A 27644-nucleotide genomic window follows, 5' to 3' on the forward strand; every position below is an offset into this window, starting at 1 on the left:
AGATTATAGGCGTGAGCCACCGCGCCTGGCCACAAACCTATTATTTTTTATTATTACCTAACACCAGGGTTACCAAAATGCACAGTTCTTCATCATGATTTTTTTTTTATTTACTCCAAATTATAGCATAACAGACAACTTTAAACATTTCAGGAATTTTCTTTCACCACAAAACTTCTTTCTAGAATGCTTGTATATCTTGTATTACTGATATTTGTGTTTGTTTAATGCAATTAGGAAGCTTGTTTTGGGAATAAATCTGCATAGGCAACAGCATGAGATTTTCTTTCTGAGCACTTAAAGGTAGTGTGGTTTTGTTTCAGCACCACAAGACAGGGCAACAACAACAAAAAGAAAATAAAAAAAAATAGTATGGTTTGTGAAGAGCATGTTTGCAATGTAAGCTGCACAAAAGTTAATATACCCCTGCTACAAGAGACTCTAAATGCATTAATGTCATGTGGTAAAGCAATGCAGTGACCTCTTCAGTGAAAAAGTCATCTAGTTAAGTTGGTCATAGAGGTCACACTGTTGGTCCTTAGACTTGTAAGAAGGCATAAACTCAGTATGGTATTAACATGTTTTCAAACTCTTTCAAGGATACATAGATAAATATGTATGTTTACACATGTATATATTTTTTATTTTACAAAATATATATATATTTAAATTATGAGAATAGCCTATGTTGATTGAATAAAAATTTAAACACTCCAGAGATATGAAGTGTCAAAATCTCCCTTTTCATACCCTTGCTCTGACACCCGTAAGTGTGACCACTGTTAAAAGTTTGATGTGTATACTGTCAGAATTTATTTCTGTTTGTGTGTGTAAACACATGTACATAGATATGTCTGTGTGTGTTTAGCAAAAATGGGATTATGGATCACACTTACTGGTCTGCAGTTTGCTTGATTATTTATCAAAATGTAAACGTTTTCATTTTAGTTTGTACTAATCTTCATTCTTTTTAATGCTATCATATGGAGATGCCATATTTATATAACCAGTCTCTCATTAATGGATGTACAAGATAGTTTCTAAATATTCATAATTAGGCACACTTTTATAAATGTATCCTTAAATACTTGCAAGAGTCTTTCTGTAACATTATTTAGAATAAGCAGCATTTAGTAGAGTAATACGAATTGTTATCCAGGCTCCATTTGTAAAATAGTCTACATTATCTTTGCTCTTTGTTTTCAACAACAAAAAAGCTCAAAGTAGACAAGAGTAACAAGATCTCAGTTCTACAGTGTCTTCAAAATATTAGTCAAATAGTTGTGTATCTGTGCCCTACCTGTATTATCTCCAACTTTTTAAACATTTATAAAATATGAGAATCCCCATTTAATTCCAGGATTATTTTTTAGCTCTATATTTTGCTGAATATTTCTGTTGACTCTGCATCTTTTCTGGTAAAACTTCATCATTTATTCACTAACAGAAGTGTCTCTGCAGCATTGATTATGTAGCCTTCAAGCTAATAGAGATCCCCTGTTTTGTGAATCCTTGGCACATACTAGAGTTATTAAGCTTCAAAGCAAATACAGAGGAAATTTTTATGGTAGACTCAATTGATTATTTTAAAAGTTATATTCTGATATAAATGGAACTTTTCCCCTAAATTGTGAAATAATTTTATGATACAAGCCATACAAAATGTTACAGTGATTATTTTCTAAATTCATTGGTATCTTTAATATCATACACATTTCTTTTTTCATTTTCTTGTGTTTGTCTTTATAAATCAACCCCTTTTGGTGTGGGTTTGGGAAGATGACAGAAAATATGTGGTAAAAGGAGATGCCCACCCCAACCAACACAGGATTCGGAGGAAGGGAGATGCTGGCAGGACCGCTCCCTCTTCTAGCCATTTTTCCGCAGATTCCTCTGGTCTAGCCTTACACACCTGTGAAGGCTCTTACCTATCGGCTGGTGGCCTGGACTGAAGGAGAGCAGAATTAGAAAACTGATAATTCTACTATCACACATTCAACTTTTATACCCACTTTCAGAATAAATTATATATGAAATTGGATTACTGATAGTACTTTAAAAAGAGTAATTTTGTGTTTAAATGCCACTAAAATAATTTTATACGAATTAATATAGAGATAGAGAAATAATATGTAAAAAGTCAATCCATGGAAAAACCAGTGGAAAGTAGAAAGAACTACTTATTAAACCTCTAGTGTGATTAAGAAAACCAAAAAGGACAAGATTAATAAATTTAACATATAAGATTTAAAATTTCGGCTGGACGCAGTGACTCACACCTGTAATCCCAGCACTTGGGAGGCCGAGGCAGGCGGATCACGAGGTCAGGAGATCGAAACCATCTGGGCTAACACAGTGAAACTCCGTCTCTACTAAAAATACAAAAAATTAGCCGGGCGTGGTGGTGGGCACCTGTAGTCCCACGTACTCGGGAGGCTGAGGCAGGAGAATGGCGAGAACCCGGGAGGCAGAGTTCGCAGTGAGCCAAGATGGTGCCACTGCACTCCCGCCTGGGCAACAGAGCGAGACTCTGTCTCAAAAGAAAAAAAAAAAAAATTAGCTGGGGGCGGACACCTGTAATCCCAGCTACTCAGGAGGCTGAGGCAGGAGAATCTCTTGAACCCAGGAGGCGGAGGTTGCAATGAGGAGAGATCACGCCATTGCACTCCAGCCTGGGCGACAGGAGCAAGACTCAGTCTCAAAAATAATAATAATAATAATAATAATAATAATAATAATAATAAAAGATTTAAAGTTTCATGTGTCAATAAAAGTCATCAAGATTAAATGGTAAACTGAAATAAAATTATAGTCATTATGATAAAGGATAACAGCTTGTTAAAAAAATCAACTGATAAAAATCCATTAGAAAACGTTAAAGTAATGGTTCTTTATCCATGCATTTATCAAACATGCATTAAACACCTACTTTGTACCATACAATATGCTAGTTGCTGGGGATACCAAAATGAGTAAGACAATGTAATTGAGCTATATGATTAATGAAATGCAAATTAAAACCACTAAATATTATTTATTCTGTCAGTTTTTGAAAGACCAAATGATCATAATCAAAACTGGCAAGTGTGTGCTACAGAGATGACTTATACATGGCTGGTAGCAGTATACATGCTTAGATGTATTTGGAATGAAATTTAATACATACAAATTATTATAAGCATCTTAAAATGTTTATGCCATTTGACCCAATGATTCCTTTTATGAGCTCTATTCTAAGGAAGACAATGCTAAGTACAGAAGAAGCTTTATGCTCACAAAGGTGTTCATAGTGATGTTATTTATGGTTAAAAAAAAAAAAGGAACAACTGAAATGCCCTACTATAAGAAATGATTATTGTTAATTAATGGTGTAACCACTGGGATTACTACATATTTATCTTAAATAGTATTAATTGGTATGCAATTAATATTTAACTGGGGGAAATCTATAGAATAGCATTGAGCACACACACAAATACACACACACAAAAGCAAAACTAGGAAGCAAAATTGTATAATCACTTCTATGAAAACTAGAGACTGCAATGAAATATACGTAAATTTTAACAGTATTGCATTTGAGCACTAGGACTTTGGGTAAAATCTGTCCTTTCTACTTTAAATAGTAGTGTGTACAATTCTGTAGCTAAAATGAGTATGTTGTTAGTTAAGGGTTTTCTATATCTCTGAGAGGTAACTGAAAAAAAAATTATAATCATGCAGGAAATTATAAAAATACATGGAACACAAGTTTTTCTAAACTAATTAGCAACGTTGGCCTATCATGGTCATTATTTGATGACTCAGAGAAAGGTGACAATAACCAGCGCAAAGTGCCCTTAGTTCGGTGAGTGAGGGAAGTCCTTCTTGACTCCTGTAGGCAATCAGTCTATGCACTGAAGCGTGAGATCTACTTACCATTATATTGCTTTGGCTAGCTGCAAATGTATTAATATTCATGCTATTATCATCTGGCCTCTTTTGAAGCTAGCAACGCAATCTTTTCTTTAAGTGCAGATCTAAATTCTACAGCTTGATTATATGCTAAATCGGGAAATACTTCCTATAATTTGCTCTGAATGCCCTCCTTAATTTCAGCAGTCTCTCATTCTTATTTTTAGTTAACTAAATGGGTGAGTGGTCACCACCTAATTCTGATAGGCATGAGAAGTCACACAGAACCTGTAGTCCATTTGAACTGAAGAGGTGGATGAGCACGTGTTGATGGAATGGTGGGAATATCTCTACCATTTTATTTGAAAAATAAATTTATTAAAATGAAGGCTTATGTACATTTCAATAGCAGCATCCATAGTGTATTGTAACTCTCCATTTAATTTTCCACTTACTCTTTAAAAATATTTATTACAAGGGTTTTTATACATGTGTAAATATCTGATGCTTAAAATTAGTTACTTGTTATCTTTCCTTATTAAGCATTCCTTTAGATTTCTCATTTACTATTAAATTCCTAAAAGTTCAGACAGAACACAATGAACTTCAATATACATATGTGCTGCATAGTGATATTTCAGTCAGCAGCATATCACATATCTAACAGTGGTCCCATAAGATTATAAGACTGCACTTTTTATTCCACCTTTTCTATGTTTAGATACACATATACTTGCCATTGTGTTCCAGTTGCCTACAGTATTCAGTACAGTAACATGTGGTACAGGTTTGTAACCTATGAGCATAAACTATACCCTATAGCCTAGGTGTCTGGTGTGCTATCCAATCTAGGTTTGTGTAAGTTCACTCTGTGATGTTTATACAATGACAAAATCACCAACTATGCATTTCTCACAATATATTCCTGTTGTTTAGCGATTATGACTGAATAGGGTATTTCACCATCCACCCTTATTATAAATATTATGTTTTTATTCCCCAGTGGTCCTCAAAATAATATATGTAAACTATATGTAATTTCTAAAGTATACTAATATAATGAGCGCCTGTGAACTAAATATGAGCTAAATATGAGCTAAAAATGATCGTCCGTGAAATAAACTAGAATATTACCAATAACTTGCATTAGCTATGGCTTCTCCTTTATCCCGTACTCCCTTCATTACCCCAGATATAGTTGATGTCCTATATTGTATTTCATTTTCTTGTGCATGTCGTTCTATAATGTGATTCATTATATAATTTGAATTATTGTGTATGTATACTTTTCTTTATTGTATTATATAACTAACTTTAGTTTACAGCGTGCATTTATCATCTGTATATACATGCACAATCTATTGGTTATTTTTATTTGTTTTTGAGTTGTGTAAAAATTATACTATCTGGGACTTGTAGTTTATTCAATGTTTTTCTAAGATTTACCCACGTTGGTGAGTGTAGATGTGTGCCCAGAGCTGTGTACATGCTGCTGTGTACATGCTGGTGCACATATGCAAGAGTTGTTCCAGGATAGATGCCTGTTGGAATTGCTGAGTGTAGGGCATGTGAATGTTGAACTTCACGAGATGATGACAGACTATTTTCGAGTGTGATTAAGCCAGTTTATATTTTCATTAGCACGTTATGAAATTTCCTGTTGATCTCCTCCCTTGTCAATGCTTTTTAAAGACTTTTTAGTTTTTGCCAATCTTGTGGACATAAGATAGTATTTCATGGTCTCTAATGGCCTTGCCCTGACTATGTCTGTGATCGAGCATCTTTTGTGTTTGTTTATGACCCATGCATCTTTTTTTCTGGAAAGTAACTCTTATTTCTCTACTAGATTGTTTGAGTAATTTGTCTTTTTCCTATTAATTTCCAGAAGTTTTAAATATTTGGTCTTTCAATAGTTGTGAATTTTGCCTGGTAACGAATTAAAAATATCTTCTCCAAGTTGATGGGGTTTTGTTGTTTGCTTTAGGCTGTTCTAGTTGAAGAGTTCCTACTTTCGCTGTGGTTGACATTTTTAATCATTTTTTATAGTTAGCATTTTTGTTTCTTGGTTAACAATATTCTATTGTATATTTCAAAATAGCCACAAGAGACGATTTTGAATGTTCTCATGATAAAGTAATGATAAATGTATGAGGTGATGGGGATATGCAAAATACCCTGATTTGACTGTTTTACATTGTATACATGTATCAAAACATCATACTGTATCCCAAAAATATGTGCAATTATTATGTCAATTAAAAACAAAATTAGAGGCTGGGCACGGTGGCTCATGCCCATAATCCCAGCAGTTTGGGAGGCCGAGACAGGTGGATCATGAGGTCAGGAGATCGAGACCATCCTGGTTAACACAGTGAAACCCCATCTCTACTAAAAATACAAAAAAATTAGCTGGGCGTGGTGGCAGGCATCTGTAGTCCCAGCTACTGGGGAGGCTGAGGCAGGAGAATGGTGTGAACCCAGGAAGTGGAGCTTGCTGCCTCGGCGACAGAGCGAGATTCTGTCTCAAAAAAAAAAAAAAAAATAGAAAATTAACAAACAGGAAATTTAACATTGGTACAGTACTGTTACCTAATAGTCTATATTAGTATTTCCTCTGTTATCTTAATAGTGTTCATTGTAGTTACTTTTCTTCTTTCTTTTTCACTTCTTTTCTGTCTCTTTCTTGTCTTCTTTCCCTTCCTCCTCTCTCTCTCCTTCTTATACCTGGGAACCAATTGAGGATTACAAATTATGTTTTCTTCTAAGCTCTTTTATTCAAGAACAATTCCTCTCCTTTCATTAAATTGACACTTTTTCTGAGGTGTCAAGGCTGGTTGTTCTGTACAATGTTCTTCAATTTGTACTTATTTGTTCCTTTAAGATTATATGCAAGTTAAATTTTTTTGGCAAGAATATCATGTAAGTGATATTGTGTCTTTTTCAGAGCGTTATATCAGGAGGCACATAATGTCAGTTAGTTTCATTTTTGGTAATGCTAAGTTTGATCCCTTAGTTGAGATTGTGTCTGCCAGATTTCTCTGGTGAGAAAGCACTATTTTTCCATTGGTAGTGCTAAGTAATATATAGGATGACCCTTTGATACCTTGTACATATCCTTTCCCCAATAACCCTTCTCTCTATCATTTATTATCCACTAATGATTCCTCCTTGAATCAGTTATTACAATGGTGACTGCAAAATGGTAATTTCTACTCATGGCATTCTTTATTTATTTATTTATTGGTAAAATTCTTTTAAAAAGAGGTTTCCTTTTCCCCTCCTTCCCCCACTCTTTTTATTTCTCCTTTTAAAAAAATTATGTACTCATGCACCTTTTAAAGTTACATGTGTAACTGTAACATTACTGTTATTATTATTTTTGATACCCCAGTTGTCCCAAGTTTGGCCAGAGGCAATCCCTCTGAAATTGATTTCTGTGTGATTTTTTAAAAACCACTTTCTTTCTGGTGCAAGAAGGGGTTCCAGGCTCTTCTTATACAGACCTCCCTCAATCCTGGAACCAATTATTTTTGTCAAGAAGCCCTATTATCTTTGAGTTGGGAATAGTATGTAGAAACTCAGACCACCGTACTAGATGTGCTCATTGCTACTGGATGTCATTGCTTCTGAGCAATTTAAGTGGACACAACTAAAATTACCATTTTTAAATGGTAAATTTACACAGTCTCCTCCAACTCAAATCCACAATGACTGATTTTTCTTCTCCTCCCTCCATTCTGTGTGTGTATCTTCTTTCTAGTTAAAACTCTGGTTCTCAATTATATCAATGTAATTATTAATATCCTGACTCCTACAAATATCACAAAATAATTTTAGAATTACTAGCCGTGTACCCCCACTAACAACAAGCCTACTAAATAAAATATGAGATTCCTCTGTAATTCTTAGTGCCTTACTACACATCCCACTGAGGGTGTATAGACTATTGTGTTCAAAAAATTACTTTAATTCTTTTTTATTTTTTCCTGTGATTACAAATTTGAAATGCAGTTAGGTTTATGCTTTTCTATTTGTGTTTAACTCAAGTGTTCTTTTCATCTAACTTTAGGGCTCTTTTTCTCAGCTTTATTGATTGAATTTTATTTGATAAATAAGTAAAACATCAGCATAATTCAAGAGCAAAAGTATATAAAGAGATATGTCCAGAGACGTTTCATTCCATTCTCTATCCTGCTGCATTTTCACTCACTGCTGTAGGTTACCGTTTTTGCTAGTTTTTGATTCATCCTTCCTGTGTTTCTTTTTCCAAAAATAAACCGATATTTAATAATATATTCTCATATCCCTTTCTCTTTCACAAACGTCAACACATTGTATATAGTCTTTTGTATCTTTCTGTTTTTTATTTAACAATATATCCTGTAATTCATTTATAATAGTTAAAAGAGATTATCTTCACTTTTATAGCTATATAATACTTCATTGTAATAGATGTACTACAGTTTATGCAACCAGACACATTGTTTCCAATATTTTGTGATTACAAATAATGCTGCAATAAATAATCTTGTGTATATGTTGTTTTGTATTTATACAGCATCTTACTGGATATGGAGTGGCAGTGTCAAAGGGAAAATGCAAATGTAGTTTTGTTGGATCTTGCCACATTCTCTTCCATTGAGGTCTTACCATTTGAATTTCCTCTAGCAATGTTTGAGCACAATTTTTTCCCATAATCTTGCCGAAAGCGTTTGTTGTCAAGTTTTTGAAGTTTTGCCAGTGTGATAGATGAGAAACAATATTCCCATGTAGTATATTTGCAGCTCTTTATTATGAGTGAATTTGAGTGTTTCTTTATGCCTTTAAGGACTATTTGTAAAAAAATTTTTAACTACCTCTGTATGATTTTTTCCTATTTTTCTATCAGGCTTTTGGCCTTTTTTTGTCCCTGATTAGAAAATTTATTTATATATTATGGAGGTTAGTCCTTTATCTGTGACATATGTGGCAAATATTTTCTTATGGCTTGTCATTTATCTTTGAACTTTACTTATGGTGGTTTTTGCTACACAACCTTTTAAACATAATTGAATTTAATACTCTTTTCTTTTATTGCATTTGTGTTTTGAGCCATAGTTTAAAAGTCTTTACCTACACCCAGTTTATCAAATAATTTATTGATGCTTTCACTTTGACCTTCTATGGTTTCATTTTTTACATTTAAATCTTTGATCCGTTTCTAGGGTATTCTTATATATGCTGTGTAATGTAGATCCAATTTTAGCTTTGGCAATCCATTTACATCCATTTGCAAATGACTATCCAGTTTTCTCAACCCAATTTAATGAAAAGTCTATCTCTTTTTCCCAGTGGTTTGAGGTGTCACCTCTATTATCTACTATATTTCCATTTATACTTGACTCTGTCTGCCTTCTACTATATCCCACTGTTCTATTTATATGCCAGTATTGCACTGTTTTAATTATAAAAGATAAATAGTAGGATTTAGTGGTTGGTGGGGCTAGTCACTCCTTTTTGTTTTTTCTTTCTCAGGGCTTTTCTAAAAAGAAAAATGTTAAAGAACCTTACTTGAATGTTTATTTTTTCCATATAAACTTTAGGATCAATTTGCCTAGCACCAAGGAAAAAATTTGTATTTTTATCAGGATCATATTTAGTCTGATATAATGTAGAAATAATTAACATTTTTATGATGTCCTATGAAACAAAAAGTCATGTTAGTTATTATTGATGAAAATTAAGGCTATGTTTGTATGCTAATTTTATATCTTGTCACCTTGCTAAATTATTTTATTTGAATTGCTTTCTTTCATTGATATTTTTGAGTTTTCAGTTATATTGTCATATTACCTGAAAATTAAAATAACTTTATTTTGTCTCTCAAACTGTTGTGCCTCTAATTATTTTCTCTAGACTAATTTTAATGGCCAGTTCTTCCAACTTAATACTAAAAAGTAATAAAGGTAATGGGCATCCTTATTCCTGACCTTAAAGAGATTGACTCTAGTGTTTCCCCAGCAATAAGATGCTTACTTTGGGATTGACATATGTATTTTTTTATTGGGTAAAAACATATCTATTAATTCTAATTTTATTGAAAGTTTTTTTTTATCAGGGATAAGTTTTAATATTTTAAACACCCTTTCAGCACCTCTGAAGATAATCATATTATTTTTCCCTTGGAAATATTAATATGGCCAATTATATTAATGAATTTCTAATATTTAACCATACATTAATTCCTGGAACAAATCCTAATAGATCTCAGTATATTATTTACTTAATGTGGTATTGGATTCTTTTTACTAATATTTTATTTATAATTTTTGCATTAGTATTCATAGACATGTGCATGTGTGTGTATATGTATTCACTAACTTGATCAAGTTTGGTATCAATGTTATGCATGCTTCAGGAAAAGAAATTCACTGTTTTCCTTGTATCTTTATATTTTAGATCAATTTATATAGTTTTTGGATTATCTGGTGTCTCAGAGTAGTTTTGCTTTTTGTTCATAATACCGTTTTTAAAAAACTTCATCAGCAAAACAGAACAAAAACTTTCTTCATTTCAGATATGGTTATTGGGTGAGAAATAGACAAATTTGCAGGGGCTGTGACATTTAAAGACAAGGAGGAATCAAGAAATGGAAACGAAAAGCACTGGAAAGACAAAAAGAACATCATTAAACCACAAAACACCACAACTGTCTCTCCCCAAAAGATAAGAGAGCCATTGATTGAAACAAACTTCTTCCGCCCTGCAGAAGCCATTACTTTCAACTGTCAGGCCTCCGACCTTTTCTCAGTGTTTCCCCACACGGGGAAGGACTTTCACTTTCTGAAGGTCATTTAATCTGTATTTCATCACCCTTAGGCACCCTTTTTCGGTTCTTCTCTCTACCATTGAATTGTTACTTAACTCTTTCTGCGTTGGTGTAGGCTTCAGAGCTGAAGTTGGATGTTTATTTCCCTACTTACATGTAATTTCAAGTTTTGCAAAATCCTCTATTTCCTTCTTAGCTTGTATACATAAGGTATAGGTGGTTTTATTTGGTTTTCGTATTGAGAGGTCTTTTTTACATTATTTTTCCTTTTGGAAACTTAAAAATTTTTAATTAAAAAATTTTAAATTAAAAAATTTAATTGTTATTTTATAAGAACTTTGACTTCTGTCATTGCCTTTTTAAAAATTTACATACAGTAAATTTACCTTTTAGTATACAGTGAATTGGCAAAAATATTCAGTTATGTAGCCACCACTGTAATCAAGATATAGAATACTTTGATGACCCCAGAATGTACCCTCCTGCCTATTTATACTCAGTGCCTGCATTCCTGCCTATTTATACTCAGTGCCTGCGTTCCAGCCCCAGCCCCTGATCTGTTTTCCTAGTTTTGCTTTTTCCAATATGTCATACAAATGGAATAATATGCTATGTATCCTCTTCAGTCTGGCTTTTTAGGTTTAGCATAATGTATTTGAGATTATATTGTTTCATATGTCAGAAATAATGTTAGAGAATTCTGCAAAAATAATGAAATACTTTAGAGCACAGATACAAGAAGCTCAGAGAGCCCCAAGCAGCATTAAAGAAAAAAGGCAAACATCTATACACATCACATTCGAACCTCTGAAAAACAAAGATAAAGAGAAAATCTGGAAGGAAGGCAGAAGGAGAAAAGACAAAAAGACACATTATATATACAAAGGAATGAAGATAATAAATATAGAAGACTTCTCATCAGAAATCATGAAAACCAAAAGACAAGGGAATGACATCCTAAAGAGTGAAAGTAAGAGCTGCCAGTTCAGAATTGTCAGTGAAATCTCCTTCACAAATGGAGGCAAATACAGATATTTTTAGACAAACTCAAGTTGATTGAATTTCTTGCCAACGGACTACATTACAAAAAAGGGCTGTGTAAGTTTTTCAGAAAGAAGGACTATACCAGATAGAAATTTGGAGCTATGCAAAGAAATAATAAAACTTCAGAAATGGTTCAAATAGGCTGGGCATGGTGGCTCACACCTCTCATCCTTGCACTTTGAGAGGCTGAAGTGGGCAGATAGCTTGAGCTCAGGAGTTCGAGCTCCGGAGTTTGAGAACACCCTAGGCAACATAGAGAGACCCCATCTCTACTTAAAAATAAATTAATTAATTAAAGATAATGAAGATAAATATAAAATTGAAAATGAAAAGGTAAATATAAAGGCCCCTTTTTCACTTTTAATTGATGTAACAAATAAATGATAAAAGCAAAAAGGAATATATTTTAGGTTTATAGCATATGTAAAAAGAAAAATGTGTGATGGTGACCTAACAAAAAATGGGAGGGAGAAATTGGAAATAAACTGTTTTAAGTTTCTTATCCTGTAAGTGTAGCAAGTGTTATTTTATTTTTATTTTTTTGAGGCAGAGTCTCTCTTTGTCACCCAGACTGGAGTGCAGTGGCACGACCTTGGCTCACTGCAACCTCCGCCTGTGGGGTTCAAGCTATTCTCATGCCTCAGCCACCTTAGTAGCTGGGATTACAGGCGTGTGCCACCACACCCGGCTAATTTTTGAATTTTTAGTAGAGACGGGTTTTCCCCATGTTGGCCAGGTCAGTCTTGAACTCCTGGCTTCAAGTGATCTGCCCACCTTGGCCTCCCAAAGTCCTGATATTACAGGCATGAGCCACTGTGGTCCGGCCAAGTAAAGCAGTGTTATACTATTTGAAAGTATACAGCAATAAAGTGAAGATGTGTGTTAACCCAAATGCAAGCATTACAACTTTTAAAAAATACAGTAGTCCCCCCTTATTTGCAGTTTCTTTCCGCAGTTCCAGTTACCCACATTCACCCATGGTTCCAAAATATTAAATGAAAAATTTCATAAATAAACAATTCTAAATTGCACACCATTCTGAGTAGCATGATGAACTCCTGTGCAGTTCTGCTCCATTCTGCCGTGGACGTAAATCATCCCTTTGTCCAGTGTATCTGCACTGTATATGCTACCTGCATGCTAGTCACTTCGTAGCCATCTGAGTTATCATATCGACTGTTGTGCAATCACAGTCTTTGTGGTAACCCTTATTGCACTTAATGATGGGCCCAAATCACAGGAGTAGTGATGCTGGCAATGCATATATGCCCAAAAGAAGGTGTAAAGTGCTTCCTGTAAGTGAAAAGATGAAAGTTTTTGACTTAATAAGGAAAGGAAAAAAACTGTATGCTGAGGTTGCTAAGATCTACAGTGCAATAAGATATCTTGAGAGAAAGAGACTACATTCATATAGCTTTTAGTATAGTATATTGTCATAATTGTTCTATTTTATTATTAGGTATTAATAATCCCTTTCTGTGCCTAATTTATAAATTACAGTTTATCATAGGTATAGATGTATAGGCAAAATCATAGCATATAGAGGGTTCAGTACTGTCTACAGTTTCAGGTATCCACTGAGAGTATTGGAGCATGTAGCCCCCATGGATAAAGGGGGACTACAGTAAGTATAAATAATAAGTCAATAGAGGAGATAAAATGCAATTATTAAATCCAAAAGCAGGTAGAAAGAGAGGGAATGAAAAGAGCAAAGCACAGATAGAACAAATAGAAAATGATTAGAAAAGTCTTATATTTTAAATTCAGCCATATGAATAACTATAGTAAATGAAAATGGTCTAAATATACCAAGTAAAAGATTATTACATTAGATAAAAGAGTAAGACACAAATATATGGTTTCCACAAGAAACCCACTTTAAATATAAAGATGTAGATAGGTTAAAAAAGAATGGAAAGCAATATCCTGTGCTAGTGGTCTGGAAGTTGTAGTTTCTTCATATCCTTATCAATACCTGATATTGCCTATCTTTCATTTTAGTTATTCTGGTGAATGTTTAATGGTATTTCCTTATGCTTTTCTTTGTATTTCCTGGATTTAGAGTGAAATTTAATACCATTTCCTATTTTTATTAGCCATTGGACATTTTATTTTGTGAATAATCTGTAGTTTTGTGAATAACCTGGTGTAATCTATTGCTTCGTGTCTCTGCTTTTACTTTATAATGGCTTTCCTTGTTGGGTGCTTCACGAAATTTTGCTGCAAACTCATTGTTCTCAATCTATGAGAGGCCTGTGGGTCTAAATTTGTTAAGGTTTCCTTTAGAGAATATTTTCTTATTATTATTATACTTTTAGGTTCTGGGGTACATGTGCAGAACATGCAGGTTTGTTATATAGGTATACACGTGCCATGGTGGTTTGCTGCATCCATCAACCCGTCATCTACATTAGGTGTTTCCCCTAATGCTGTCTCTCCCCTAGCCCCCCAACCCCTGACAGGCCCTGGTGTGTGATGTTCGCCTCCCTGTGTCCACATGTTCTCATTGTTCAGCTCCCACTTATGGGTGAGAACATGTGGTGTTTGGTTTTCTGTTCTTGTGCTAGTGTGCTGAGAATGATGGTTTCCAGCTTCATCCATGTCCCTGCAAAGGACATGAACTCATCCCAGCTGACAAAGGGCTAATATCCAGAATCTATAAAGAACTTAAATTTAGAAGAAAAAAACAACCCCATCAAAAAGTGGGCCAAGGATATGAACAGATACTTCTCAAAAGAAGACATTTATGCAGCCAAGAAACATATGAAAAAAAGCTCATTATCACTGGTCATTACAGAAATGCAAATCAAAACCACAACGGGATACTATCTCACACCAGTTAGAATGGTGATCATTAAAAGTCAGGAAACAGATGCTGGAGAGGATGTGGAGAAATAGGAACACTTTTACACTGTCAGTGGGAGTGTAAATTAGTTCAACCATTGTGGAAGACAGTATGGCGATTCCTCAAGGATCTAGAACTAGAAATACCATTTGACCCAGCAATCCCATTACTGGGTATATACTCAAAGGATTATAAATGATTATAAATAATTCTATTATAAGGACACATCACACATATGTTTATTGCGGCACTCTTCACAATAGCAAAGACTTGGAACCAACCCAAATGCCCATCAATGATAGGCTGGATAAAGAAAATGTGGCACATATACACCATGGAATACTGTGCAGTCATAGAGATTTTTCTTTTGCATCTGCTGGTATCCAGGAAATGCCACTGATCTTACAACTCCTTCCGCTTCCCCTTGAGGGTCAGGGCTCAGCAAAGGTTCAAGTCGATCTATATTTCTCACCTTGTTGCTGGCCCAGGAGTTGCTTAGGTTTGGGAGAGCAATGTTCCTCATATCTCCTCTCAGGGCAGCTTTAACCTCCTAGCTGCCCAATTCCAGCCTCTAGCTTTGTACCTCTTCAATCACAGCTCCTAGCTTTTATGTTTTTCTTTTCAGGAAAAAACGTTAGTCATAATGGCAAAAATGGAAGACTTATTTTTACTATTTTCCACATTAAATACAGGCATAAAATAATTTTTAAAAAATTCCTCAAAGTCCATGCTGATTTGGCAATAAATTTCCAGAGCACATTTGTACTCATCAAACTTGTATGATATTAGTACAATTGTTGACTCTTTGTTTAAACTTATTGTTTCTATTGCCTATCGGAGCTGCTTTGAAGGGACCAGAATATACCACCCTGAAATTATGCCACATTTTCTTAAGGATTATCTTGGCAATTGATATTCAATAAATACAGGAAAAATTATCTACCCTTTTAGACTCTATCTGCTTAAAAGTAAGGCATGAGAAGGGTGACACTCTAATACCAGGGAGAGAGGAATTACTGTTACCATTGAAGACAGAGCCAATACCAAGATGAGTATGCATAAATAGATTTTAATAAAAATAGCCCTTATCTTCCATTACTACACCCATATATTTCCATATAGTGTAGTTCCTTTAAAAGTCTGATAAAAAAGAAAAACCAAAGATACAAAAAAAACAGTATAAACATTTAATTGGATTTTTCTAGAATAATTTCAAAGTTCATTTCTTACAGTCATAATTCAGAGGAGACTGCCTTATGTTGGTTCAAGCCCTTTAGATTGTTTGCTATGAATCTCCTATTTTTTGGGAAACTGACCCATTTTCAAGATAGATCACGTGGCACCTAGCTCCAGAAACTCCATTTTGGTTTGATCATGTCAAACGACAGTCTCTCGTAAACTTTACCAACTCCAAACCCTCTTTCCTTCATTAAGAGGGTAATAAACCTGAATCTAACCTCTTCAGTTCTAACCAACCTTTTCTTTTGTGATTCTCAATGCATGTTAATAAAATTTATGTGCTTTTTCATGTTCAAAAATTCAAAATATTCAAAAAATTAAAGACTTAATTGGAGAAAGGAAACTTAATTGGGGAAAAGAAAGATGTTGCTTTCTCACTCCCAAATTAAGGTATATTTTAATTATGCATGTATATTATAAAGTTATAGTTTAATTTTACATCAAGAAGAAAGCTCAAGGGTCATTTTTTTTCCTACACTTAAAAGTTTTCAGGTGAGGTTCAGAGAAGCTAAATGTTTCAACTAAGCTTATTCAGTTTGCTAGTGGCCAGGACTCAAACAGATGTTAAGACATAGTACTATATATATGCTATCCACCAGCTCATGTTGCTCTTTTAGTTATGATAAAATTATTAAATGTCGGCTGGGCATGGTGGCTTATGCTTGTAATCCCAGCACTTTGGGAGGTTCAGGCAGGTGGATCACTTGAGGTCAGGAGTTCAAGACTAGCCTAGCCAACATGGCAAAACCCCATCTCTACTAAAAGTACAAAAATTAGCTGAGTGTGGTGGCAGGTGCCTGTAATCCTAGCTACTCGGGAGGCTGAGGCAGGAGAAGTGCTTGAACCCAGGAGGCAGAGGTTGCAGTGAGTAGAGGTCACACCATTGTACTCCAGTGTGGATGACAGAGCAAGACTCCCTCTCAAAAAACAACAACAACAAAAATATTAAATGTCTATTAGTGAGTCTACCTTAATTTCTTTATGAAAATTTTTACCACGAAATTTTACATAGTCTTCATGGAATTATAGACAATTAAAATATGCAAATTATTTAGTCTTGAAATTCTGATTATAGAAGCTATAAGCTTGTCCCTCTCTGTACAGTAATAAAATTACAGTTTATTATTAAACTAATAGGTGAAATTTTCTTTTAAAATAGACTTAAAAAAGAATTAGAACTTTATAAGGAAGATGACATGGAAAGTGTTTATGAAGCTCTCCAAACAGAAATAGAATTTTTAGAGTTGGTAAGTTATCATTGATTGTTTAACTTTTGTTCAGCATTTTTTTACCTACTGGTAAGACTGGTTTTACTGGTGTACAAATCACTGAACTAGTGTTTCATCCCGCTACAAAAAACAAAAAAGCAGTAATGAAGATAACTAAGATCAGGATATAAATCTATGAAGTGTTTTGAGTTCCTGGAGAGTTAGGTGCTACACGAAGCAAATTATATTCAAAGAGAATATGTATGATTTCAAACTAAGTTAAAAAAACTTCAGATCTGACCTCATAACATTTCCTTGACTGAAACTGTTATTAGAGGATTAATGCACTGAAGGAAATTTAACTATCATAATGCCTTAAAAGCTTTTTGTTTTTGATAGGCATAAATTATACTTTTACTATATTTGATCCTAAAACTTTCTTATTGCATATTTGTATGATCTCAAAAACCTTGAATTCAATTATTGGAAACGTATTTTCAGATTGTGTAGGAGCACTTTAAATTGCTTTAACCTCTTACTTTGGTTGTTTATAAAATGAACACAGTATTTGCTATACTCTATTTTAGTGAAAGGCACGAATAGCTTTAAACTGTCTTAAAATGTAGTTTTAATTTGATACATTGCATGTTGTTACGTGTTTATTTTATGTAACCATTTTCTTGTTCAAAAATGTTTCAATAAGTTATGTTCGAATTTATATTTTTTATAGAAGCATTCAAAAATATAATTAAGAAATGCCCAGAATTTACTGTCATATTAAATTTAGGTACATTTTATGTAGTTCTTTTATTAAGAATTTACTTTTCCTCGTGAGTAATTACTATGTTTTCTTTTCAGACATTGGCACAGAAATATCTTCAGGAAAGCAAATAACTTACAGAGAATTGATCAGCCATCTGAGATTTGATCAGAATATCTTAGAATCAAATCTTAGTGATACATATGTGAATGGTACATGTTACAACAGATCCTTGTGGAAAATACGAGGTTTAAAATATTCAAATTGTTAATATCTAGAAATGGTGTGTTAGTCCTTTAAGGTAATTTTTGTCTTGTTACTCAAATTTTAAGAGTTCTTCTGTGGTTTGATTTTGTTTCTAAAAGGAAGGAAAAGGAGAAGAAGTAGATACCGTGCTCCCAGGCTTCTTATATGCCCCTGAACCTCAAGCTGTCCTGTTCTTTCTAATCTATATGATTTGGTTTGGATCTGTGTCCACGCCCAAATCTCACGTTGAATTGTGATCCCCACTGTTGGAGGTGGGCCCTAATAGGAAGTGACTGGATCACGGGGGTGGGTTTCTCATGAATACCTTAGCACCATTCTTCTTGGTACTGTCCTTGCCATAGTGAGTGAGTTCTCCTGAGATCTGGTTATTAGTGTATAGCACTTAATCCACTTTGCTCCTGCTGCCACCATATGAGATGTCTCACACCCGTTTTGCCTTCAGTCATGATTGGAAACTTCCTGAGGCCTCTCTAAAAGTAGAAGTCAGTATGCTTCCTGTACAGCCTGCGGAACCATGGGACAAATAAACCTGCGTTCTTTATAAATCACCCAGTCTCAGGTATTTCTTCATAGCAATGCAAGAACGGACTGATACACTATACTTTTCATTTTTTTGTTGTAGCTTACCTTGGGTCCAATGAAACACACATAGGAAGAAACATTCAGTTTATTGGCCCAGTTATGTTGGTGCCTCTTCCACTAACAAAGGTGCTTGCTTTCATTGTAATTCTTCTCTAATCATAAAATGTCTGTTGACAGAGTTCCTCTGAGGACCTTCATGTGTAAAAGTTTTCCTACTTTTCACTGTGTGCCCATAAAGTCTGGGGCACCTGAAGCCATTTTGTGGTTAATGCCAATGTTGGTTATAAGGAAACAAATTATCCATGGAGATATGAATCCCCAGTGGATAATGAGGTATATAATCTCCTTAACAGCCATCAGGATTCATTTTCTCTGGTCGCCTGAAACACTGCAACTGCAAACAGTGTAGTTAGGGTTAGATCATACTTAGTGTTGCTACCAAATTTCCAACATCACTTATCTTTCTGCTGTTACCATTTCTGACTAGACAGAAAGTCTATTGTCTAAAAGTGTATTGACTGTTATAAGAATAGCTACTCCTGAAGTCATTATATGAAAAAGATACTTGCACATGCATGTTTATAGCAGCACAATTCGCAATTGCAAAAATGTGGAACCAGCCCATCAGTCAACAAGTGGATAAAGAAACTGTGGAAAATATATATATATATATATATATATATATATATATATATATATATATAAAATATATATGATGGAATACTACTCAGCCTAAAAAGGAATGAATTAATGCCATTCACAATGACCTGGATGAGACTGGAGAATATTATTCTAAGTGAAGTAACTCAGGAATGGAAAACCAAGCACAGTATGTTCTCACTCATAAGTGGGAGCTAAGCTATGAGAATGCAAAGGCATAAGAGTAACACAATGGACTTTGGGGACTCGGGGAAAGAGTAGGAAGGGGGTGAGGGATAAAAGCCTACAAATTGGGTGCAGTGTACACTGCTTAGGTGATGGGTGCACCAAAATCTCACAAATCACCACTGAAGAACTTATAACCAAATACCACCTGTTCCCCAATAACCTCTGGAAATTTTTAAAAATCACAAATAAAAATAAAAGTGTATTGCAACAATTCAACAAGGCCCTAGATTGGAGTAGGTTAGGGAAAGGAAGAAAACTTACTTGGGGATATATTTCAAAATACTGAGGGCTAATGTTAGAACCATGCTTTCTTTTGTGGTTGTAGTTGAATTCATTTATCTATTAATGTTAAGGTAGAATACTTAGGTTTATCTAAATCTCAGAGCAGAGCCTCAGCAAGTCTTATTTCAGAGCAAGTCTTATTTAGACATAGCTTTTTTTGTATATGTTAACACCCTCATTTTTCAGAAATTAGCAAAGTTGAAACACTCTCCTTCAGGATATATAGCAATTGCCATGTGTTTAAATAATTTGCAATTTTCAAAGGTAATTTCTAATTTTATTTTTTTAATATTGAAATTAGTAATCAATTATTTTTGCTTAGGAAGAAAAAAATGAATGGTGGCAGAGAATTTGCAATCTATTTTATATGCAAATACAGAGTGGGAAATGGTTATTGGGATTTGTCATGACCTCAGTTCTGTCTTATTTTAGTCTATTTGTCTACCCGCATTCTAAGTCCTGTGAATCTCTATTGTTATATATATTTAATATGCAGAATTTACACATAAAGCCTTTTCCACTTACCAGTAATTTTTGCCCATTATTGGTTTCGTAGCTAAAATATTAATGCGAACTAGAGATCGGGCACCTATTTGAATTACTAACACAATGGCATATATGCAGAATAAACTGCTACCGATACAACTGTTCTTTCACATGTGTGTCATATAGAATATCTAGATTAAATATTCAGTAACAGAATCAGTATTCAAATGCATTGAATTTGAGAATAAAACTGAAGGTTCAGTACATTTATTATTTTAAAATGCTTAAAATGCATAATTTAAGATTTAAACTCATTTTCGTATAATCAAATAATTATTTTAGCACTGCATAGTAGAGTAATAGAAAGCAGTATCCGTATGATACCAGCCAAAATAACTGAACTATTAGAATCAATGTAATTAAAGGAACAAGTTATCTGAAACAAAGGAAATACAGCAATCGATAGAAATCACAGTGTGTGAAACTAAACTGCACATCAAGATAAAATATTAGGAGTAGATTAAGTCTTTTTTTAGGTTTTTTTTTTAAGAATTAGTCATAAAACTCATAAGTAGGAAAATTAACTGAACTTATCTGGGTAAAAATATGTCTCAGACTGAATTCAGTTACTCTGGAAGTAAGACTTTGGCTATACAGAAAGGCATTTTTTCAACGAATGTCCATTCATTAAGTAAAGTCATTAAATTTTCCGTATACTTAACTATGATCAAAATGCAAACTAACCCAAAGTAACACTGATACTGCTCTGAGGTTTGTGGCTTGCCACCATAGTTCTTTAATGTAACTCAAGTTCTTTGAGAAGCAACTTTATAACTCTCAGTACTCCACTGAGGATAATATTAAAATGTATAGATAGTTTGCTGCAAAATTTTCTGCTGATTAATGGAGCTATTACGCTAAGGGAAAAACAGCGACAAAATCATAGGATGTGGAGCATGACCACTGGCCTAGAAATTCCTTTCTTCCTTCCCTGGCCTAATTATTGAAATGGGAGGAAAAGTAAAGAAAAGCTTTAAGGTATTTACAGTCAGAATGATTTCTATTCTATCATTGTTTTGTCAATAGTAGTAGTTTCTTTTTTAAAAGAAACAAACAAACAAACAAAAATTGCCTGCCTGCCTTTTTTTTCTTGGAACTTGAAAAACCGTGATGAGATTCTGAAAAGGCTAAGGTAAGGTAGAAGTTGTTGTATTATAATGAATTGGAATCTAGAAATGCCTTAAAACAGAATCAATTGGGATTAGTAATTTTTTGCAGAATGGAAATTATGCTGTGAAAAATCCACTGAGTCCATTACCAGAAGGGCAAGCAGTAATTTAGCTGGGTAGCTCCAGATGGACAGACAGCATGCACTGGACAGGCCCTGTTCAAAACTCCTGTGGAGGACAAAGTCCCTTTCTATTTTATACCAATCAATCATACATAACTGTGTCACACTATAATGAATAAATCATTTATTTGCAGCCCAGGAAACAGTAGCAGTTCAGTGACATGATTAGAAATAAATATGAGACTATTTTAATGCCGGGTGTATCAGGGTAAGGTGTTCTGTGATTCAAGTATTTATAGTATAAAATTTGAAATTTAAAAGCTGTTTAATGTACTAAAAAGTATTTTAACATTTGAAGCTGATCTATTTTAGGTGAACTTTTATGTTTCTTTTTTGACCCCTCTTCTCTCCTTTTGTCATCCGGAAAAACTTTAGTAAAGGAAATGTTTGCCTCTCAGAATCTAGTTCAGAACATTTTCTGTCAAGGGAATTTTTTTCAGGATGTGAACTAAAAATAAAAAATATTTTTTGTCATTAGCCCGAAGCAGGGATTACATCTTGGGGTTTTGTGGCTCTTTTATCTTAAGACAATAGATATTTTTAAATGTAAGAATGAAAAGGATGAAGTTATATTTGAAAACATTTGAGGTTGGAATGTATAGTCAGTTTCTGTTGTGCTTTCTAAACATTATATTTTCAAGTTAAGTAAGTTTCTTCTTGGTTTGCTAATGGTCAAATCATCATAGCAGTAAAGAAGCTTTATTTGTTATTTTACTGACACTTGGCAAAAGACTAATATCAAGACAGCATTGACTGCTACACGACGGAAATCAAGTAATAACTTTCCCCTGCTTTAAAAGGGAGAAACAGGATTTTATCTGTTTGTTGTTAATTATATGTAGATCACATTTATCAAACATGAGGAAAAAAATTTGCAGGGCAATGCTTATTGTAGAACATATACTTTGATTAGAGGAAACAAACAAAAAAAAGCCATGACTGATGGTAAAGTGCTCTCCCAGCTGCTGCTATGAAAAGTATCAAGAGCAAAGCAGTCAGAATTGAATGCTGATTTAAACAACTGCTTTTGATACAGAGTGAATTTGTCTTTAAAAGGCCTTTATGAAATAAACAGCACTAGAATTCAAATGTCTGGGAAAATAAAGAGTAGGTGAATATGTGAAATTAATAACAATGTCTGATATAAGTACCTGTTCCAAACAAGGCCCATTGATTGAGTGGGAGAATGATTTTATTTTTATCTTACAACCAGAAGAACTGCACTACTTGAATAATTCTAAGTTAATTATTTTCATACTTGTAATAAATTGTCATTCTAATTAGTTGGTAAATAAAACCTTGTTAAAATAAAATCCTCTTAATCTACATTTAATAGATGCAAATACAGCTACTAATGATATTTCTGGATATGGCTTTGTGATTACTGAGAGAAAGTATTTACAAATTTAAGCCACCATTAAGTGATGCGGTTGTTGAAACAGTTTTGTAGACAAAGAAGCTCCTGATTGGGAATGGGTGACCTGAGGGTAGTCCTAGGGTCAGCATAATGTCAGCTCTACAATCTGGAGCCAATTAACATTAGTAAAATATCAAGATTATATTTATAGAAGTCTTTTATTCAATAAAATCCAAGCTCTTTGTCAAGATTCTAGTTGTAGACCAATCAGATATGCCATTTTTAGAGGGGGAACTGAGGTTTTGATTGATGATCTGATTTGTGTGAGGTCACATAGAGCAGAGGGCCTCTTAATTTACAGTTTAATTGCTTGGGTTTCATTTCTAACATAGCTTAAATATGTATTGCTTTTGAAAACTTGCTTACAATAAAATCTTACACAACAGGTAAATATTAGAAGATAAGAGAAATTTAAGAATTATTTAAATCACCCTTTGGTACCAGAAAACATTGATTAATCAGAATCAGCAAATATGAATCTTTAATTAACTAAGAATATCTTTCTACACTCCTTGAGAATAAAGGGGCACATCAGAATAAAACAGACTCAAATCAAGTGTTATTGAAAATTCACCTTCTGGCTATCTCTTGAAAGTAACACCTATTCATCCTGCTTTATTACACTTTCTACAGATGTGTTTGTTTGTTTGTTTGTTTCCAGCACTACCCTGTGGTCATTGATATTTAAAGTGATAATCTGAGGAATGGCATCTTTTTACAATATCAAATAATAAAGGTTATATTCATTCTTCAGTACTTGCTAAGGCAGGTACTGAAGACTAATAGAAAACATCCAGAAAGATCAACATGTAAAAGAATCTCTGATTAACCTGAACTTAGCGCTCTTGCTCATTTCCTTTCTCCTTGTATTCTTCTTTCTATCCATTCTTTCATCCGTCTCTCCATCCATCCTGGCTCATGCCTACCTCTCGACACTCATGCCATACCCGCTCTCCTCCTTGTAGACTCATCTCCAGTCATACAGATCTTTCTGCCCCCCAAATAGGCCCGACTTGTTCTGGTCTTAAGATCATTTCATGAGCTATGTTCCCTCTGCCTTGATCACTCCACCCCCTGATCGCTGTATGGTTGTCAGCTTCTGTCATTCAAATGTCAAGTGAAATGTCACCTCCTCAGAGAGGCTTTCCTTTAAACAATCAACGTAAAGTAGTCATGCAGTCACACTATCACATATCCTAGTTATAAATTCTCTTCATACTTCTTATAATTTCGGACACCTTTCTTGTTTTTCTTTTCTACTCATCACCACTAACACAAGTTCCATGAGAGCAGGATATTCTTTATCTTGCACATCGCTTATCCCTTAGAGCCTGGAACAGTGTGTGGTATATGGGAAGTGTCCAATAAATATGTGTTGAAATATGACTTGAAATAACTTGTTCATTTAACCTATATTTATTGCTTAAGGATTTAAGTATAAATTATTGATTCTCTAGTTAAAGAAACTGGATTCATTTATCGTTGTTTATCTTTCTTGGGCGAATTACCCTGTCTTATTTCTTACTCTTTCTGAGCGTGTTTACTTAGCTGAAAAATGGTAGTTATGTTTGCTAATTTCGGAACCTCTCTATGTTGAACAAACAATAAAAACATTGGAAATAAACCAGAAGCAAGTAATGATCCCACATCCCATCATAGAAAAGTTTGTAGGTCTCTCAATGGTCACTTACAGCTTTCTATTATCAAACTGTTGATTGGCAGATAGTGGTTATGAATGCTAACTTTCCACCACCTGCTAGAATAGGAAGTGAAAATTGTAAGTTACTTGCAAGCTATGAATGTGCGTTAGAGTACCTTAAAAGCATTATCTCTCCATGGTAACAGAAAATTTTGAAATGTGTTTTCTTCTGTGATTTATTCAGTCTTTCTGGTCTGAAATACAAAGTGTAAGCAATCCTGTTTTTAATTCAGCATCATAGGTAGAAAAATATATGAGTGCCATCTTGTGGATTTCTCTGGTACCACACTGAAGAGATTGACAAATCCTTATAAAAATGTGACCCACCCTTCCTTCCTTCCTCCCTTCCTTCCTTCCTTCCTTCTCTCCTTCCTTCCCTCCTTCCTTCCTTTCTCTCTCCCTCCCTCCTTCGCTTCTTCTGTCCTTCCTCCCTCCCTTTCTTCCTTCATTTATGTAAATATAAAATTTAAATAATTGTATATAGTTTTCAATTGTTCAAATATATGTACATATATTATTTTTAAATATGTATATGATGCTAACTTTCAAATTAATATCACATGCATCCTAGAGAAATATAGTGTAAGGGATCTAAAAATGAAATTTTTGTAATATTACAGTAGTTTCCTCTTTTGATAACCTTAAAGGAGCCTAATTGATTTAATCAATACCTTTCCTTTATTTTTGAATAAAAACTATAAGTAATAGACTTTCAGTTTGTTTTTAAGTGTTAGTCTTCAATTTTCAAAGATTCATTCGTGAGCTATTGGTCCATCAAATGAAGTGAAGTCACTCTACTTAGGATCTTTGATAGGTGATTTGCCACTCAGCTTTATCACAAGATATTTGTTCCCTTTAAAACTGTATTTAAAAATTTCCATCTCTTTATCACTTAACATCTGCGGAATTCATATTGTTTCATGAGTTAAGTGGCTGAATTATTTCCTAGGGCAATTATGTTGATGAAGGGAAATTGGGACTCTGTTTACTCTAAGAATTCCTAGTCATTGAATAATTGACAGTACTTCATATGTTCAACCCATCGGCAAATCCTGTTGTTTCTGCTTTCAAAATAGGTGCAGAATCTGGGACTTCTCATCGTGTCGTGAACCACCACCCTGGGGTAGGCCCTCTGATACTTCCTGTCTTCCTTTTCTGCTTTTTCTTCTTAGTACTTATTACTTTCATCTTATTTATCAGTTTTGTCATATTTGCTGTCTGTCTTTCAGACTAGAATGTAAGCTTCACGAGGGCAGGGATTTTTGTATCTTTTTCATTGCTGTATCCCTAGTGCCTAGAACAGTGCCTTACCCATAGTATGTGCTCAAAGAGTTCATTTCTTAAATGAATAGTTTATCTTTGAGTGATTTTCCTCTTTCTCAAATAAAATATTTTAAACTATATTAGTAAGAACATACTCTTGGTGCTTTTATGAACTCTATAATGTCCAAATAAGTAAAATCTTTTTATATTTACCCTGTTTGATTATGGCCCGCTATATTTTAAGGTGAAAAATGAGCATCTACTAAACAGGATATCATGATAATTGTGATATGGGACCAAAGGTGACTAAGACATGGTTCTTGTGCTTATGGAACATTCCGTTATTCTTCCTGAAGACTGTTAAGAAATTGCAAAATGACAGAACAATTCAGACACAGAGTACTAGATTTATTCTTCAGTGAAGCCAGAGGTGGGATTAGTTTTGTTGCATTTGGCTTCATTTTTCCAAAGGGCATCAGTTAAACTTGGCAGTGATTCTGGAGAAGTTGTGTGTGTTTTCTGACATGTGAACACTATGTACCTATTAGTACATGTATGTTTGTAACTAGACAGTCCAAATTCAGAATTCCATCCTTGAGTCTCTCATGCTAGGTGCTGTATATAAATCATCTCGTATGTTCATCCTTAACCTAAAAGATGGGAATATTGATGACTACTTTGTAGCCAAGGAAATAGAGGTCGTAAGGCTAAGAAACTACCAAGATAATACACTGTCAGTTTCAAAGTAGATTTGAAACTAGGATTATCTGAACTCAGTACTCTCTAATATATGCTATATTTCCCAATTCAGAATACCTAGGGACTGATTTCTCTGGGTTTAGAAATGCAATGAAAGTTCATTTCTTTCACAGATGTAAAGAAAAGTTTGCTAGGTACCAGGGATGTTTAATCTCCATTCTTCCCAAGTGAAAGCCACTGCTTACTCCTTCCTATCAGGAAGGTGTAAATAATTGGAATGGGAATATCCATCTTTCCTATTTTACACACATAGTGCCAAGTGTCTCCTGGTACCACCAGGCAAATTCATCATGCCTTCTGTGCCCCGCAGAACTGTTTCAGAATGTGCATTGTAGTATTATCCAGCGGTGGTACAATTATTAATCTCCTCTGGATTGTGAACTATAGGGAGTAAGAATTCTCATTTATCTTTGCATTTCTAGTCTATATCAAAATGCCTTGTACATAGCAGGTACCCAATAAATGTAGAAGACTTCATGAATATGATTCCCTTACACATCATATACTTAATGGGTTGAACAGGTTTTCTAGACTGGCCTGGAACCTAATTATTTTCAATACCTCTGGTGAGAGGAGGTATATTCTAAGATTTAAATAACCTAACTCCCATTAACTTTTGAAGACCAAGGGCCTGCCTTTATTTCTTCTTCAAATGCTTGTTCTGGCGATTTCCACTCCCTTCTTAAATTCAAATTTGCACTCAATACAACCATTTGCTATTTGAGATTGACAGTAGCATCTTGATAGTGTTAAAAGGGGAAATGGAAATACTAGTGTGAGAACATTTCAACAGGAACGGAAGAAGAGTCTAGAAAGAATAGCTGATGACAGACGGCCAGAATGAAATAATTA

The 27644-nt window shown here is 34.2% G+C and overlaps 1 protein-coding gene across 3 annotated transcripts in view; it reads left to right on the plus strand.

The window, feature by feature from the left end:
* Window positions 1–18611, plus strand: part of CCDC172 (coiled-coil domain containing 172) — a 56396-nt gene extending 37785 nt beyond the window's left edge. Inside the window, exons 8-9 of one of the 3 annotated variants that reach the window (XM_015148163.3) lie at window positions 16990–17077; window positions 17897–18611. In XM_015148163.3, coding sequence (XP_015003649.1) covers window positions 16990–17077; window positions 17897–17932 — 124 coding nt within the window. In that variant the 3' untranslated portion in view covers window positions 17933–18611. The remainder of the gene's footprint in view (window positions 1–16989; window positions 17078–17896) is intronic. The other 2 variants (XM_028853350.2, NM_001193986.2) reach the window with 2 other exon arrangements.
* Window positions 18612–27644: the final 9033 nt, after the last annotated feature.

The sequence above is a fragment of the Macaca mulatta genome, chromosome 9, assembly GCF_049350105.2.
Source record: "Macaca mulatta isolate MMU2019108-1 chromosome 9, T2T-MMU8v2.0, whole genome shotgun sequence".
NCBI classification, from domain to species: Eukaryota; Metazoa; Chordata; class Mammalia; order Primates; family Cercopithecidae; genus Macaca; species Macaca mulatta.